The 19,770-nt window shown below is 35.3% G+C and overlaps 1 protein-coding gene across 10 annotated transcripts in view; it reads right to left on the minus strand.

The window, feature by feature from the left end:
• Positions 1-500: 500 nt before the first annotated feature.
• Gish (gilgamesh) overlaps positions 501-19,770 on the minus strand; it is a 33,423-nt gene continuing 14,153 nt past the window's right edge. For 5 of the 10 annotated variants that reach the window (XM_064038731.1, XM_064038732.1, XM_064038735.1 and 2 more), the window contains exons 6-14: positions 19,462-19,576; positions 16,285-16,404; positions 15,942-16,090; positions 13,385-13,555; positions 9,815-9,895; positions 9,277-9,342; positions 7,857-7,994; positions 5,784-5,908; positions 501-4,750 (exon numbers count right to left, since the gene is read on the minus strand). In XM_064038731.1, coding sequence (XP_063894801.1) covers positions 4,675-4,750; positions 5,784-5,908; positions 7,857-7,994; positions 9,277-9,342; positions 9,815-9,895; positions 13,385-13,555; positions 15,942-16,090; positions 16,285-16,404; positions 19,462-19,576 — 1,041 coding nt within the window. In that variant the 3' untranslated portion in view covers positions 501-4,674. The remainder of the gene's footprint in view (positions 4,751-5,783; positions 5,909-7,856; positions 7,995-9,276; positions 9,343-9,814; positions 9,896-13,384; positions 13,556-15,941; positions 16,091-16,284; positions 16,405-19,461; positions 19,577-19,770) is intronic. The other 5 variants (XM_064038738.1, XM_064038736.1, XM_064038737.1 and 2 more) reach the window with 5 other exon arrangements.

The following is a 19,770-nucleotide window of genomic DNA, read 5'->3' on the forward strand; positions in this document are numbered from 1 at the left end:
CACACGACTTGGGACTGGTTTACCGTCGCCCAGCTTGTGATGGAAAGGTTGGAATCAAAGGCTGGTGTCATTGTAGTGACCGAGACGTCTGTAAATCAATTGAGTACCTATTCTTAATTCGTTGACGAATACTTTTAGTTTTATACTAGCCAGTTCTCGGTCCCCTAGGTAATTGCTAGCAATCTGGGGAGCTCGTGATTAAGTAACAGCCACGGATTCGATCAATCATTGTTGGCGCGGTCAGTCCATGGATGGGTGACCACCTTGCCATGGCAAATTACTCTGTATTCGAAAGGCACGTTAACTTGGTGTGCCCTCGCTGTTGCAACAACTAGGGAATATACTTTTGAATCGTACGGAATTCCATACAGTCAACTATTGAGTTTGAACACTTATTGAAAGTAATTTCTTCGACGCCATAAGCAGAGTTAGTAGGTATGACAACATAAGATCTCCTTCATTTATGGTAAAAATGGTAAACAAAAATAAAATAAAACGAATATCTTATAATAAGCTTTATTTAATTATGAATTAACAAATATTTTCGTAATTTCGAACAAGGTTTGTGACATAACTGAATACATATCCCATATTTACCATCTTACAGAAAAATAAACACAGAATTGTTTCTATGAATATGATTTTTATTCTTTTATACTTACTTTTACATTCAATTCTGTTGGAAAAGCATGTATAATACATAAAAGTTAATAACTACAATTCATATATCTTCCTCGTGCGTCCACAAGCCGACTGAACATGACTTACTTAGTAAGCGAATTTTAAAATTAAATTAACTACACAAGTGATTATCGACGCGAGCTGAAGGGCGATGCGAGCGCAGCACGGTCGCGACTCGCATCTCTACGTTTTGGTGCAGCCTTCATAATAAATAATCATGTTATGTTTATTTTATACATAGCAGAAATTTAAGTCGAAGTATGCAATAAAATAAAAATAAATGTGCATTACAACGTAGTTATTTATTATTTTCGAATACATTTTAGTCACGATAGTAGTAGTGAATGTTGAAGCAATCAGCGACAGTTCACAGATGACCTCGGCGTACCATACAATAGTGATAATTTACAATGCTCCCGACATGATACGCGGCATCCGACTCACGCTGGCCACTCGTCCGACCTAACTCACTTTATTTAACAATTTACTTTGTTATAACATTCACTTTACACACACGAAGAACTCGTTCGTTCACCCCTGCAGATCACACAATTTCACTTCGATTTTAATACCCAATCTAATTTGATTATTCTATCTAGCAAATAGAAAGTAACAATTAGGTACAATTATGGTATTAATCATGTATTAAGACTTAGGTTTATTACACTCGATTATACTGCAATGGTTGTACGATAAGTATTAACGATCCATTTAACGAGAAGAATACTTCAATTTGTTTACAATAATTTATCAAAAACCATTATTTAAAGAATTGATTTAAAAAATTCCTTTTACATATCGACAATATTCGCATAACTATACTTTTCTAAAAAATATGAAAACGACACAACAAGATGTTTATTTATTTTTTTTATGTTATAAAACACTTCAAACGTACTTAGCCAAATGAATAACTTCTAATGCATTGGATACAATTTTGTGATGACTACATATCCGTGACTAATTCAAAATACCTTACGACGTACCAGTGCTGCCAGCGCAACGTCGCGACTTACGTTTTGGTATAAACTATGTACCTATAGTAGTATATATCAGAGCATACGATTACATGAAAACAATTCGGTATACCGTCACGGCGCTGCGCTGCTCACAGTGACATCTACAAATATCTTACTCCTATGCAAATCACGCTTGTCGAAACCTTGCTGCTTCCAGTCCAAGCAAAAATATACAAATGTTTTTTTTTAAAGCTGTACAATTTTTACACCATCATCTTAGCGACCGCCCTAGTCGTGTGGCCACATGATCTCGTTTCGGAGACATCGTATATATGTAACAAGTGGCATGTCGCAGGCAGTCGGCGGTCAGGCCGCGCTACCATGACCTCAGTCTCGTCGCACTCGACTCCTAACATAATGTCTGCCCAGTGAAGTATCGCGGGCTGCAGCCTCGGCCGCCGCTACACGTATGCACTACAACAAATGACTAACATACCTCACTGCACCGAACTGACCAATACTTTGGAATGACTGTCTCGCGGCCGACCGCGGCTACAGCGTCGTCACCACTCACTGACTATTCAATATAAGTATCAATTAGTCCTAATCAAAAATGATATACTTCCATCGTTAGACTAACAAACAAATGTGAATCGCAATAATACAAATTGACATGAGCCCAGAGCCACGTGTTTTGTACACAAGGTGAAATGTTTCATTCAGTCTTGTAGGAATATAGAAGCCAGTTCACTCGGGACTCGATGGGGTACACCGATTGAAACAAATTACGTTTTAACACTATTGTATTGATTTTCTATATAAATTATTGCACACTTAATAATAACATTTATCGAATTAACCAATCGTCAATATGGTCATGTTTGTCACAAAAGCATGTATTGAAAAAGTAAATCGTTACTTACATTGTATCTCTTATTTTAATAAATTTCTGGTTATCTCTTAAAAAACTATAATAATAGATATAAATAAAGATAGGAAATTATGTGGCGTCACTATAGGAACGGAGCCAATTTAAATATTATTATATTCGTTTCCATACAAATCGAACTTAGGTAAACAATGACTAAATAAAGTTATAATCTAAAGTACTCATACAAGCGGCAGGTTGAATGAACCCCACTCAGGCCTTCGCACGGACGAGGTGCCACTGCAAGCCGTGGCGACAGATAAATTAAAACTAGGAAGAAATTATTGTATCGAAGAACGAGTAAACACTAGCAACCGGTTCCTTGCACGTACCACTGCGAACAGTAACGCGGATACTTCATCAATACACACTATCGATGACAAGTCAAATAATCACAACCGGACCGCGGCGAGAGTGTGCAACATTCAACCCACAGCGGACGAAACACGAAACTCATCAACACACAAACTTATTATAAAGTCACAATATCTGCTGTTTATCCACTACTCATGTATCAAGACAACCACAATAGTGATGAACGCAAACGTACAAAAATAATATTTGACTGCTTCAGTAATAACGGAACAAAGCGATATACAACTACTCGGTAAGTATTTGTTACACTACGGGTGTTGATGAATTATGAGCGAACGACCTAATGTACAAATCTGTGGATTTGTTCGAACTATGTGCTGGAATGGACATCGTCGATGCGAGCGTGGCCGTGAATATAATGCGAGTGATGTCGATGAGGTAAAATAAATCTCACGTCTCCACAGAGACTACATACAATTTACAAGTTTTGGTGAAATTAACGTAATTCACTACGGACGGGAACACAAAAATAAACATTCTGCCAACCGCACATGGCTTATAATTCAAACTTATTTATTGCTAATATTAAACGCCCGTTCAACTGTATCAACTTGGAGCCTAATGTTATTGCAGTGGTAATTAGATGATCCGCGGTATTGCCCAGAAGCAACAACTATTCAATTGACATCAGTTTGACAACCTGTCGGAAAGGCGCTCGGTAGTCTCGGTTGGAAACTACAAACGAATACAACATGAAAGTTCAGCGACAGCTCAACAGAACGCCCCAACTCTATAGCCTGCACAGAGGACATTCTGAGTGAATGCGATTTATCTAAGTTTCAGAGTGACTAACGTAACCTAACATTTCCTAGTAATGTCCTATGACCGCGTGTAGCAACTCTGTTGACGAGTACTATCTCTTATACAATGTCAATAGTAGTGACAACAGAAAATTGTAATGTTTGTTATTCAATGCATCCGAGTATCGCAATGGAAGTGTTCTCTATATATTAACAATTAACGTAATAAAGGTATATAACTGGTACATACGGGTATAACGTTTTGTATAGTAGTATATTCTGAAATATAATATGATTGCCAACCACTCAATTCATTTTTATGCACCTTTGTTACGCGGAAGGTCAAAATGAAACTAAAACTTATGATAGCTTCGTATAATGAGTTAGCATTATGGATTACTCAAAATTACAAAATCTAAAATTATATTGAATAAAAATTCTGATAAATCGAGGATCGGGGTAGCATAAATGATTGTTAAAATAAATCGGCAATATGTTTTCATACATTTAAACCCAGTTGCTCAATATATTTCGTCAAAATTATAGTGCGATGCAATCATATATTAACTTTTACAACTAATAACAACGCATCAACTATCTCTCTTTTTATTGCCTTAGACTTCTGTTAACAATTACACTATATAACAAAAATATGTCAATCACCAAAAATGTCTAGATTATTAAATCGCTCTATTGCATCGTCACTATAACTTGGACCTTCAATAACACGAATCTCAACACAGGCTGTGGCCTTTATTACAGAGAATTTCCGCTGAGTAACTTATCTTAATCTAGCGTTACTTACCGCGTTAAACAAATACGCCTAGCGTACGCTGGCTGTATTTAGGCATTCTGAGTAAGCGTATAGAGGTTTTGTAATCGAACGTCAGTTGCATGGCATCAATGTAATCGGTCGTGAGATGAATGCGGGTGTGAGAGCGTCGCTGTAAGTACGGGCGGAGCAACTGGGCGCGTGACGTCACGAGCCGCGTCACTTGCCGGCCCGCGCCGCGCACTTCTTCTTTTTGCGCTTGAAGAAACAACAGCATCTGGAATACACAGATTGCCTGCATGACGATTTACAGAGTCTGTCTGGTACAACCTGATATGGGGGTCACGATCGCTGCAACGGTGAACTGTTTTAACTTGAAAAGCAAACTTGCTCAACGTATTTTACTCTTAGGCCGGCAATACACGGTCCGCATGAAGCAATCATGACCGACAGTTTCAAGCTCGACAGCATGAATCTGTCGCCCCTGACTGCTTCAAAGCGGTCCGTGTATTGCCGGCCTTAGTTTACAAAATGACAAAATACAATAATATTGTAACTCTATGGTACTGGTAATTTTTGCAGCGAAAGTGTTTATTGAGTGACTTGTGATTTATTATGTATAATGTATTTAAATTATGTACACTGAGTCACAACATCAAAAGTGAGGACAAAAAATAGGATGTGAAACAGTGGGCAATAAAGTAAAATGTGATGAATGATATTAGAATGAGTGTTTCATAGATCGATTTTCCAGTTACTGCGAAATCTTTACCAAGGTACAAATTTTTCATTGACCAAGGAATCGAACCAAAGTACAACAATAGGCGACATTTTTCGGCCAGTTTTTCAACGATTTATTAAAATCTGACTAGCAGTTTTTAAACAGTATACAGTGACATAGCTTTCCTCCAAACCAGGAATCGAACCTGGCTTCTGAAGCTGATAATCAATCTTTGAAAGTGATGCCCTTTAGTGGACTAATTTAAACATTTTCTTTTTCAGCGTTTAAGCCGATTTTGATGACGTGTATGAAAGGGCATTATTGATAATGGTGGATATGAGTGCATATAGTCTGTTCGTTAAATAAGTATCGTACACACAGACCCTTTATAATAGCAAACTTTTTACAAGACCTCATCTGAATTTGATACTATTTACAGGTATGCAAGGAATCAAAGACAACACCAATTCCCGAACAGACTACACCAAACATCCATGTTTATGATTTGACACCCACCAAGCTCAAATTCAAAATTCAAACATCGAACTTAAAACGAAAGCCTTAAAAATAAATAAAAAAGGTAAAAAATTAAAAAAGGAATGCATACAGTTGGAACACTGACTTGGTGTCGTCTACCACGTCGACTTCGTGGTGCGGCTGAGTGATCGGCGTGTTGCTGTGGCCGGCCGTCGGGTCGTCTGCGCCTAGCTCGCCGTTCGTTGAACTCACCACCTGGGCGATTTGTAAGGGGACATTTGAGAGGATGGGAATTTGGACTTTATTATTAGAGTTATAGGGTTTGAATTTGATTGGCACTTGGACGATTTAATAATGGAACATTTGAGAGAGTGGTAATTGTAACTCTGTTGTGAAAATATTAAGGTTTGAATTTGATTGAGATATTACTAGTTGATATGTCATATTGGTCTTTTAGAAAACTGGGTGATTCGAACCTTATTATTGGAGATTTGTGTTCGAATTTGGGATATGAAAATTGTTGTAGGTATTTCGATATTAATCAATATTGACTCAGGGGATTAATCTGTAACTTAATACGAATCTTATGGTTAAAACTGAATAGTGTCTTTAAAACTACAACTTTATCTTTTAGTCTTCTTCAACTTTTTCTTCAATGTAGCCAGAATAAATTCTATTATGATACGTTTTTAATACAAAATACTTAAAAATAGTTTGTTACGAACGAATATTTCTAGTATTCTTCTAGTATTTGGAACACATAAACCACAGGACATGGTTATCGTTAAAATAAGGTTAATAGGTACTATTTCCGTATCCTGTGATTTACATAACCGAATCTCTGACACCTTTTTTACAACATTGAGCTCTTTCCTATCTACATACACTTAGCCCTTGTCCGTTAACTAAAATGGGATGTGTGATGTACTAAGTACAGTTTTGTTTGTTGGTGAGTTCCAAATTCAAAATCTAACACAAAAAACATCGATCTTCAATTATTTAGTACTGCTGAACAGTCCCCTAAGATAATGATAAATAATAAAAATTGAATTAGGAATATAATATTTTATTTATGGCCAGTGAAACTGAGTTTATCCAGGGGACTGAATATTTACAGATAAAGCAACAAAACGTTGGTGTAAAACGTAAATTACTGTTGCAAATAAATGCGTGCAGTTTAACATAAAACAAAGAAACATTAGCGTCCTAACTAATAAGCTCAGTTGTGTACAATACTTCATGAATGAATATTGGCAGTGCTCGGTTTTAAGCTTTTACAGTTCGGCCAAACTACATCAAATTAAATATTTTGCGTTTTCTTTTTAGTTAATATGCATAATTATTTGCTTTTACTCAATGAATGAAAGAAAAACGAAGAAAGCTCAAAAATACAAGCAAAAACATAATTTATCTCACTGTATCTTTGACCTTTCCCATATCCCGGGCTTATTATTATTTTAGTAATATTAAAGGCAATAGTAGCGGAAAATATTTAACTGTAGTAGCATAGGCCTCACTGGTAGCACATTATAAGCGACATGCAGACAGTCACACAAGGATTGCCGCAATAAATTCAAAACTGACCGTGGATACCGATCCGGGAAATTTCACATAACGAAAATGTTTATTCTTCAATAGCTAAAAAATAAATACACCAATATACATTCACAATTCACGTATAAAATAATAATAATGCAAAAATAAATTAAATACAAGTAAAGACATGCAAGTGTGTTGTGTTGTAAATCTACAGGTATCTGACTATAGTGGTGGCTAAATACGGTAGGAACACTTTTTATTAGAGTAACTTATATAAAATGTGCAATTAAATTTATTGTAGAACATTTATAATCGCCTAAAATGGACATCTTCAATTAATACATACATACAGTAAACGAAATTGAAAGTTTCTCAACACGTAAGCTATAAAATCAACTTTTATGTCTTCTGCAGTTTTATGTTTAAATATCAGTTAGATAATAAGATTTATTTATTGAATCTAATACCATCATTCCATTTTAATGAACCACCAATCTTAATCTTTACTTCTTGTGGTCCAAAGATATTAATATTCTACAATGTTCACTATTCCCACCTGTCTTCACTTCAACGCACATAAAATCAATTGTTTCCTCAACTTCAAATTTTGAATATCTATTCTTTCCATTTTCAAATGTAAGTATACTTTTTAAACATATCTAACCTGCACAGATCCATGGCGATCAGCGGGCGTGAGATGGCCAGTGTTGAGAGGAGTTGCCTTCCCACTGTGCGGCCAGTTGCCGCCTGTGTTCGCAGTGCCACCCGTGCCGAAATCCTTCGTCTTCGCCAACGCTGCCATCTGAAGTTGCCATAGCAAATAAGTTTAGAGAAATAGGATGGAAAAATACCTGTACTTTTACATATTTTTATTGTTTGAATGTTTGTCATAAGGCTTTTTGGCCATAACAAATATGACAAATGAATTAATATCGTATATAATTTAGACTACTTTACAGGAAAGTCGTGTGAAGTACACGAATTTATTGAGAAGGCTTAACGGATACCTACAATTCCTAAATATTTATTAATCACTATCCTGCATTGCACATCAACTATCAGTCGGCTTTAGCACAACTTTGGGATTCACAAACAAACAAACTGATATTTCTTTCGATACACACAAAACAAGTGGACTTCAGGAGACTTCTATAAAAGCAATGGATGTATTACTTTTTTGTAAAGAATTATATTAACTCTTTTCTAATTCTAATTCTAAAAATAATCAAAGTTCCAAAATCCAGTGTCGATACTTCTGTTTTTAGTCAACTCGTTTATATAGTTTTTTAGTCTTCAGACTGCATTTCATTCGCTACATATGTCTGTTAAACAAAAATCAAACAAATTCACGGCCTGAATTAGAAGTATTAACCAAGTAACATTTTTGTTACAGTTATTAATATCTCACTCAGAAGTATCGAAATTGGCATTACCGGTTATATAATATTAAAATGTAGGCATCATAACATTTCCATTTATAGAAGATCTTCTGTAAGGGATAAGAGACAGACACAACGCTTACAGTTGCCATAAAAACCATTTGTAGTGGTAGCATCCACAAAAACCCACACGAATTCACAAAACACAATAATTTCCGTTAAAATAAAACTAGCGATGAAAAACCGGGGAGTGTCAAGCATAATTGCGAATGATATGCCGGAGTCGCAAATAACGAGTAAGAATTGTTTCATTTTTACATCTTTTCCAACACGTAATTTTATAGAGTACATAGGTAGTTTGAATAAACAATAAATCTGCCCCCTTAAACACTAACCTTATTTTTTTCATGCATATTCCCAGCGTGATATTCACATGCTATGAACATGGCAAAATGATCCAGATTTTAATGATTCAGGGAATCAGTCCCCTGGCCAAATTATGACAGCAAAAGCAGTGGACTGATTTAAAAAACAAAGACGTAAAAATAATACAATAAATAGACACACAACACAGGGTCACAATCATCAAAACTGAGAGCACTAAACAGTAACACATTGTTTGGGTAATTGACAAAATCCAGGACATTTGATGGAGTTTCGAGGCGAGCGTCAAGGGAAGGTAAAACGGTTGAAAGCGGACCAAACCTCTCCGGATATAAGCGCTGCCTCATCGTCCTCAACCAAACCAATCATATAATCACACAAATCATCCTGCATTGACAAAAAAGCTGTATCAGTTCAGGCCATAATTACTCCAAAAATGATTTATTTTTTAGTTTTAAAATAGGCCTCAAAGAAGGTCAGGTGGTTATGTCCTAAAATTCTATGCAGGACTAACAAGATACTCCTTTTATGAAAATAATGTTTGCAAATACCCCTTAATTCCCTCCTTTATTTGATCAACTCAGGTCATAGTTAGCCTTAACATTTTCATTACTTTATGGGAGCAGTGCTTGTATCCTTTGTTTAGTAAAACATATAACAATTTTCCTTCATTATATAACAATAACAATCAGATATATAAATTACATTCTTGTTCATACTTTTAACTAATTGCGTACCACGAATTGTCAACAGGGATTTAAGAACTTAAAATACTATGTGCTTTAAAAAGGTCAGCTCTCAAATACGCAATTAGTTTTCTGTAACAAATATATAAAATTCAAAATTATGTATATTTTACCTTGTGAAAGGGCTGATGGCTGTCCCGATTGGGTGACACAACAATCTCGTGCCCAGTCTGGATCGAACCCACAGGAGTAGACTGAAATTATACCGACAACACGGTGAAAATACCACTAGCATAGTAAAAAATTTAAATATACAATTATAATACAATTACCACTTACGAATGGCAATATATTTTTGTCTAGGATAACGGACACATCCCATCAAAGTACACTAGTTACTTTAAGATACCAAGTATAAGTATGTATAATTTGGTAGACAGTATACAATTGTGTGTAAGAATAAACAAAACATATTTATAAAAGACAGTTCCACAATACAAAAAGCACTTATAAGCAGTGTTACATGAGTGAAAAACACCAAAAACATTCCAAAACACATCTCTAATCATTCTAAAAGTCACACGTTCATGCAATGTGCAATATTTAGACAGTAGTCAGCGCCTACAATTTTGCTGACCGACCAAAAGCCATAAGCTATACTTTGTGCAGACGAAAAAATAAATCCCAAGTGTATCACCCTTAAATAATAATAGTATGCCTTCACTAACCTTGTCAGACTTATTCCTAATGACATTGGAGGGCGGTGCGTTGCGCAAGATACGCATCACGTGAATGTTCGAAGGCTGTCCGCCAGCAACGAACAAAAGCGGTAAGCATGCATGCAACACCAACGTTAATGATGGCCACAAACCATGGTAATGTGAAGAACTTCTCTTTTATTTTAATCGACTTCCCAAGGAGCAGGTCCTGATATAGAACTTTTTTACCTAAGAAGTATCTGCTGTCAGTGTGTTACAAGAAAATTACCAAGAGCACTCGAAAATAGAATAAAAGCTATGCTATCCTAAATCCGTCTACTGGACTTCGTCTTTTCTGTAAGGTGAATAGTTACAAACACAAACTGTTTCGAATGCTCGCGGTATGGCTGTCGACTTTAGATAAAAGTTACAACAATGTTCGTGTACAGAGATTTTTACAACATGTAAGAGTGTAAAGAGATAAAAATAAGAAGTTCTTCACTTTTGACTACACTAACATGACAAAATAAAAAGTTGATTGCGAATGACCTGAACCATGCTTTTATAAAGAAAAATTACGAAAATAATAATCAACAATCGCTACACAAAAACACACTGATAGGGGCATAAAATTTTTATTTTATTAAACAAATATAATAAATTATGCAACTTCTACCATTAGCGATGTTATCTAAGGAAATATAATTCAAACAATTATTTTAATTCATTAATTAGACCATCATCCATTATGGTGCGATCGAAAAGAAAAAAAAAAGTATTAACAAAAATTAATGTCCAAAGAACAATATTGTGAAAAAATATAATGCAGTTTGTTGCAGACTAGGCAAGGTATGAAAAAACAGATGTGAGGTTAATTTGGCAGACAATGGGGAAGCATACAATCAAAACTTAGTGAACTAACAATTATCAGAGATCAATAGAAAAATGTGCAAAAGTTGACATGCGGAACCATGATTGTCATATTTACATCACACTTCCTTTGGCAGTCAATATGTATATCGAAATTGGCGCATGCGCTTTTGGCTTGCCGAAGCTTATGAAACGAAGTGAATGTCAACTTTTGCAGGAAGATAAAGCCATGTGAGTAGAAAACATTCAAAGCCAGTAAAAAGTACAAAACATTTGTGCGGGGTAGCATAGCAGGGTATCACCATTGTATCATGACCTATCGATATAATGAAATTATAACTGAGAAATATCATTTTTGTAAAGTTAATTAAGGACACGATAGGTCAGATCCACTTTCATGCCACTCAAAGCCCGTGTCATATGAAACCAATAATTAAATCAAAACTAGGCAATAAACTAGAGATCTAAATATATTACTCAAAAATATTAACAATATGTTTGGATCAAGCAATTTGTGTGTTTGTGTGCATTTATAAAAATAATTATTTTACATCTCTAGTTTATGTCACTCAAAATGAAAGAGGGGAGTCAATCCACGTAAAGCATTCTGCGAAACGACTTAGTTTAAGAAACACATAATGTCACACTAATTTCGTAACTAGGAGAGCGTTCATTTGGGAAGCCGTTAGGTTAAATGCACCGTGTTTTGGCTATTTTAAAACGTACACAAACAATGGCTCGTAAAACCGAATACCGATGCAAGGCCAAGATTAGTATTAACGAAGTTTCTAAAGTCATCGTGAACACTTGAAGAAATATGACAATAGTAAAATTCTAAATATAAAGCCAGGAGTTTGTCTACGATTCAAAATATCCGTTCTCAAGTAAGCATAAGACTTAATTGAAATTTGGATATCATTACAAGCTCGGATTAGCCAGTTCATAATAAGACAGAATCGTTATTTAAGCGATAAATATAAAACAAATATAAAAGATCTCATACACGCGATACTTGGCTCCTGACCATAGAGTACTAATCGTTTATCTACATATCGCGTTGAAATCATAACTTCGGAGAAAATCTTGGTCGTAGATTAAGACGATTAGTGTGCCGTATCCAAATTACATACTTCGTACGTCTACTTCGTTTACGGGCTGACAAGGAAATAGAAAAAAAGGTAAATGAAAAAAACTTCTAAAGGTCAATTTTCTTACATCCAAAACTTGAGTGCTCAATAAATAGTTAAGGGTCGAAGATTTTAACACAAATAAAAACAGCCCAGCCTTTTATAACGGACCTCTTTTCCAAAACGAGGATAATTTTAAAACAGAATGTCACTACAGATTATTAATTTAGACTGTGTTCAAAAAACGATAACAATTGAATGAGATTTGGGTCGATACGCCCCGACAGGTAGATAACATTTTCATCTGTAGATTATGATTGACGAATTTAATTTAAAAACGTGATATAGAAACGTGCGATAAAGGTGTGATAGTAATGAAAGCTATTGTTAGAAAATTAATATTACTTTGGTTAGCATTAGGGGTAGGAAGACCCAAATAAGAAAATTCACATGGGATTGCAGAATGACGACTGAAACAGATTTATGAAGAGAATAACTCGGGATACATTTAAATAAAATAATAGGATAAATTTTAAATCTAGACATAGTTACTATACCTACAGTTTGGAAGGCCATGTACAAACATGGTGTAGCCATACTTAATTCGACGGTGTCAAAAATCATTCAGATTGACAAGACTGTTTTTATTTCGGGTTACAACAATAAAATCGCAAAGATTTAATTATAACTGTAGATACCGAGAATCGCGTGTATGATTGTCAAGGAGCGCGTCCACTTATCGGCAAGAATGCAAATACTTAACGTATCGGTATTATCAAGGACGCCGTTGAAGTGACGTTCAAGAGTCACGGACTTTGCCTTTAAGTGAACGAAAAGGGCGTAACCCAATATGCTTGTAAAACTAAATCTAGGCAGGAGAACCGTCTAGAGTTTCCCTAGTCTAGACTTAGGTTGCTAACTCGTTAAAGCCTCCCAATGCGTATTACCTACCCTCCCCTGGTGTTAAGTTAGCAACCGCCGCCGCTAGCTACGCCCAAGACATAAAAAGGCACAAAACACAATAGGATCATGCTACGGAGTTGTTTACCATGGTCTTGCCGGTCCAGTCGAATTCGCCGTCGTCGACGTACCCGCGGCGTTCGAACAGATCGCGGAACATCCGCCGCAGCTGGTCATAGTCGGGCGTCTCGAAGAAGTCGAGCCGGCGAACGTAGCGTAGGTACGTCGCTAACTCTTCGGGGTGGCCTTCGCATAGCACCTGGGAACGATTAAAATGGACATCATTAGTTTAATGTTCTAATAAATAAGGATGACGATTTTCTTGGAACTATTTAAATAGCCAGGTCACACCTAACAAGCATGGAAGTGGAGATGAAAATGTGAAAGATGCAACGCAGTCAGTGAGAGTCAAAGATGAAAGCTTTTCTGCAAAAAATATCTCAGAGACATCAACTGAAAAGAAAATATTTCCCTACAGACAGATTTGAGCAGATTGCAGAAAGATCAATATTAAGGCTTTTTTACTTTTACCACGGGCAAACTTAAGCCTTGAAAGTAATTGAGACCAGATTACATCGTACTTAGATAAAACGATAGAGAACCGTGTACACTATTCAACCACTCACAGAGCGTAACATAGTATTTGCTTAGGTATATTCTAAGAACACAAGTAGGGACTTAAGAAACGAGTATCGAAATTCTTTATATCAAGATAAAGGTAGTACAAAAATCGATTTTACATTACAACAGCCATGAATATTAGCGGCTCCATCAACTTAGAACCAATCGAACACCAACGTCCTTCAGAAAGCAGTTCTCATTGAAGAACAATGAAGAAAATATTTCAACATAGGAAAACACTTATTCACTGATAATTTTATATCAGTCTTAGAATGTCGTAATTTTTATGTAGACTCAATAAGTATGTATTTTTATTGTTTTAATCTATTATACTGCGCGATAAAATATATACCGTAGGAAGTCCTGCATTGTATTAAGATAAGTCATTCTAGCTTCTGATGAATAACAAACGATAGCAAACAACACTGTGTTTTATTTTAACTTAGACCCAAATGAAAGGTAAGCGAACTGACAAAGTAGTGCGTCATATTTTCATATGAATCATTAGTCTATCAACAGCCTTTTTCTGATACAAAGAATGTAGAAAGGTATATAAATCACTACGATTGATCAAGATATGTATTATAAGTCTATACTGATAATGACTCACATTGGAATCAAAAGAGGACGTAGTAAGAAGTACGCAAACAAAAAAAACATAGGACAATTATTATTAAAGGGTCACTGAACAAGTGCCCATACTGCACCTCACTATTGAAGAGACCGTAGTGGACCCTAATAAACTAGATCAAAACTATCTCAGAATTTCTTAGAACAAGCAAGGACGCGCCCTAAAAACCTAGTCTTGACCTCAATGCAATAACAATGTACGTAAATAAATTAATTCGCATCAATAACTCAGGTATTGGCGTTTCAGCTACCGTCGAGTTTTGGTTCTGTGTAGGTCAATCGAAATGTAATTGACTTTATCTGTAGTGATCATGTCGATAGGGCGATAAGTCCCGCCATTGATAGCGGCCGATAGCGTCATCAGTCACTAATGTATCATTATGTATGTAAAATTTCTGTCTTGTCTCGTTATTGGCACGGGAGAGACAAATTCCGTGCCTATTTTTATTGTCTGTCATGCTTGTTTGCATTTTGTTCCCTTAGCTCAAACATTTAGCTGGTATGAATGAATTTGTCACACAGCACGTGTATGAAGAAGGATCAATATCAATATGTAGTTGTTATTCGAAGATGATCTTTCAAGGACCATTGGTTCGAGTGAGAAACGTAACTCAACAAGAAGAATAAAACCAGCTTTTCTAACAATGAAATCTGGATCACAGTATCTTGTAATAATAATTACACGACGTTTGAAACCGGTAATAAAAACTAGAAAATGTAGTTTAACTAGTACTAAAAGCTGAAATACCGTGAGGACTTTTCCTTAAATATAAGGCTGCCTAATAAAAAATCCACGACACCCAGTTTTTACGACGGTGTTAAAGCAATTATCCGTTAAAAGATTAAGTATTTTCGATACAGAACAGAATCGATTATCTATGTTAAGATATTCATACTATGGCAATGATTCATGTCACCGTCTGACGTCAATATCGATTAAACACCAATAACTACGTCAATTTGTCAGTTGCTATGATTATTTTCTGAATTTAACTTGAAGACAATAGAACGACGTTAACTATCCTAGAAAACTAGTTCAGAACATTATTACGTTTTCTACAGAAAAGACGCTATACTTACTTAAAACTAAAAACTTACAGCCAGAAGTCCTAATAAGTACAGAGAACAAATCTTTGTGTCATGAAAGGTCAAGAAGAACTTCAAACTAGGGGTGGGTATTAACGCCCAATTTTCTCAAGGCAACTAAGACACTTTGTATGTATTGATAGGGTTAAAGTTGCAAGGAAATCACTCCTCACCACAAATTCAACGGGAATATTAGTGACAGAATTCGCATTAATGAATAAAATTATTAACATGCTTACAATTTTACCTATTTAGTCCATTTATAAAACTAATATTACATATAAGTAAAGATAATATGGTATACATACCTCTATAGGCGTCGCTCGTTTGGTGTCACCAATTTTTTGGTATCGCTCTTTAAGTGTATCAGCTTTTAAACCCTGCCAAGGTAAGGAACCACGTAAAAAATACATAAACATATGCCCAAGCGCCTCTAGGTCGTCGCGTCTAGATTGTTCTGAAACACACAAACAGACATGTTAGTTTTAGTATGAATTATTGTATGAAGTTGCATGTTGAATACAAATTAGAGCATTCCACGAACTATTTCAATGTACTATACGATGTTTCATATTTTTAATGTCGTTAAACTTTGCAAGGTTATAAGGGTCACAGATCCTATTGTCTTGTATAAAGTATTTGATATATTACCTTTTCCTAAATGTGTGTTTATTGACATGTATCTTGCAGTCCCAGTGAGTGACTTGTGTTCCCGATATGGAATATGTTTGTTTGTCTCTAAGTCTATATATTCTTTGGCCAAACCAAAATCTGTAAAACAACAACACAACGATTAATATAAATATTCATAGTATTAATTTGGATATAAAAGCTGGGGAACGGTCAACGACATAAAAACTAAATAAAGAAACGAATATTTAATATTTTGTTTCTTTCTTTTTGCATTATTGTAATTGGTAGTCTAGAGCTTCTGTATTTAAAAGCAGCATCTGTTAACTTTTTTTTTCTTTCAATAGCATTTCCTATTGTAACCGAGTTTTGCGGCAGACAGTACTAAAACTTGAACGGCTTACAAAAAGGAGGCTATAAATAATTGCCACTACTGCAAAGACCGCTAAATTCATTGACCTCGTCATGACGTTCATTTTATCAGTTTAAGAATACATATTCAATACATCAGTAAGCGGTACGATCGATGACTGGCCATTGTGAGATTTGTAATCAAATCACACGTTTCTCACTTATACAGCACCGACATACTTCTAAAAATCAATTCATAAATATTTAAATTGCGATAAGATAATTTTTAAGGACGAAAAATAGGCGCCGCTTCTCAAAGGCCAAATATTTTCCTTGACCATAACCAAAAAAAACATCCATCTACATTTTTATACGACCAAATCGACCGCTAGTAACGTAAACCGTCAAATCCTAGCAATAACCGTTTCTCTAAATAAACACGAAGTTTCCTCCTGATTCACGTTTCATTCCGAGCAATATAAGAAAAAACCTATGAACACGAGTAGTAAACCGCAGACCTCGTACGAAGATTGTATTACTTCACTATTGTTATATATCTTGTTACCTAATCGTGACGTGTAGTAGACTTTATCACTTCGCCAAACGTACGTCCAGAGTAATGGTTCATTACACAAATGATTCTCGTTGACACTGGACATAATAATTGCCATGACTTCTGTATTAACACCAGCGTGGGTTTTACCGTCGCCCATTATTTTTGTTGCTAATAAAATTCTGGTTTACTTCGGGTTTGAGGTCAAAGTTTTCATTATTAGACTTAGTTACGAGTTCTTCCACTTTTGTTAATGTATTTGTAATACATCAAGCATTTGGTCTTTCTACGACCGGTTAGGATATCACCTGAGGATATTATCTATAATCTACCATGATAGGGTTACATTCTCATCGATATTGTTAGAATTAAATACTTTACATTCCTGCCTGTAATCTGAGTTACTCAAACATATCAATAGGTCATCATTATTAATTACCATTGGGAAAAACCCCAGGACCTTACGCTCAATAGTCGCACGGCCTTCGTTAGTATGAACAAGCTAAATCCAGTACTTTTCGTAATAATCTGGTCAAGAGTCACCTTTTGTCTACGTATCTTGAGAGGATTCATTAGTCATGTAGTATTGTAGCATTTGGCTTAATGTTTACCTACTATTGTAAGTTTGTTAAGGCTACTCAGATTCACACGCATTCTATCTAAAGTCTAAAGGAACGATTTCATGTAAATTCATGACTGTGTCAAATGTTATTGACATCTATTCAGCAGTTTAGTGTTGATTGACGCATAAATAGCAAAACACAAAAATAACAAACTTTCACATTTAGTAAGATATTCAATAGCATGACTTAATATGTTACTTATTAAACGTGACAATCGTTCTGTTCCCTATACCGATTAGTTGAATAGCATATAAATGTCGTTCCAAGAACTGCTAGTTTGTCGTATTTCAAATAACAACTACATAATGCAAGTTTCAGACAGCTATTAGTGAAATTACACACATTAAAAAGATTGAACTTTCCATATTAGAATTGAAATAAAAAACAACTGAAAAACTGCAATAAAAGACATGGCAATCTACATCCAACCATTGATAATAATGATCTATGTAACGAAAAATGTTGCATATAACAGTAAATTTATATCGAACAATGGTCCATTGCGCATATTTTATTACTCGTAAAGACTATTTCGATCTTACTTTTTCAATATCTCGAGTAAAATTGTCGAATAACAAGGAAATCGATGCAATTAAACGGGCCAGTTAACAAACGGCCGTTGTACGCAAACTTTCATTTTTAAATACTCATGACTCAATCCGATAATCATGACATCGTAATTTGAATAATCGATTAAGCGTATAATTACACGAAACAAAATTATGACAAATATCGAACAGTTGCTATTTCACCAATGTGTTAGTTACGCATAGTGTACGTATGTTAAGCATTTCTAAACCTGGTAATATCATTAATTAAAGACTTTAATCCTAATACGTAACGACTACGACAATCTACTACTTTCAAGCGTTTGTCGACAAACGAAAAACACTCTGATTTTAATTGAAGACTTTACGCCGAGTTAACACTGTCACTTTTACGTAGCGACAGAAAAAAATATCAAATTGAAATATCATCTGAAGATAATGCTAAATATATTTTTTAACATTCAATTTTGAATGCAAAAAATATTTTGAAGCCTAGCCTTTTCCCAATTATGTCAGCGTTGGCTTCTAGTCTAATCGGATGCAGATGGACCTGGACTGGTTGTCAATCTTACTGGATTCAGACTACCCATAACGACTGCCAAAGATACTCAATGAAACTTAAGCGGATATTTGACATTATTCTAAGTTCGGAAGCATACAAGATAATGAGGTAAATATTTGACACAGCTGCATAATGATACCTACAGCTGTTATTACGGTAAATATTTACTTTAGGAGTGAGTCAATGACCTCTTTCCGGCGCTTTTATATTAATGACTAATAAAGTCTTTCAACGTTCGAGGTATTTACTACCCCTCTTTGCTTAAGTACTAGGTTTGACCTGTTTTTACACATACCTAAGTATATAAAGTGACGCATTTCTCTAAATATAGAAACAACGCTACAAAGTAACGATAAATGTTTAGAAAAACATTAATAGTTAGTATCAACTTTTACGCCAAAAGATCTCTTAGGTCGGATAGGCAGTATAATCATCATCTCAGCCATAGGATGTCCACTGCTGAATTTTGGTCACCTCATTAATTTTTTAAAAGACTGATTTTGCAGTGGGGCTAGACCTCATATTAAAAGAAAAAATAAAACGTGCAATTAACCAACTTACCAATGATGTGAATGATTTTTTCCCGTTTAGTTGCAGTTCTACCTATTAAAAAATTTTCCGGCTTTACATCTCGGTATATTAAGTGTCTCGTATGGACATACTCGATACGATGTAACTGAAACAGACATGACACGGAATTAGTTTATGCCTACACTTGTCACTATCAATTGACGGCGCCACAGATCATGTCATTGAAGGGCATATCGTTACATAAGTTAATATTGATGCATCAAATCAGTTTAGTATCGATGAAAGTCAATATGTCAATTGTGTGCTAACGTAACAATAACTGGAATATGAACAGCTGAT

This window comes from Helicoverpa armigera, chromosome 17, assembly GCF_030705265.1.
Source record: "Helicoverpa armigera isolate CAAS_96S chromosome 17, ASM3070526v1, whole genome shotgun sequence".
Classification (NCBI taxonomy): Eukaryota; Metazoa; Arthropoda; class Insecta; order Lepidoptera; family Noctuidae; genus Helicoverpa; species Helicoverpa armigera.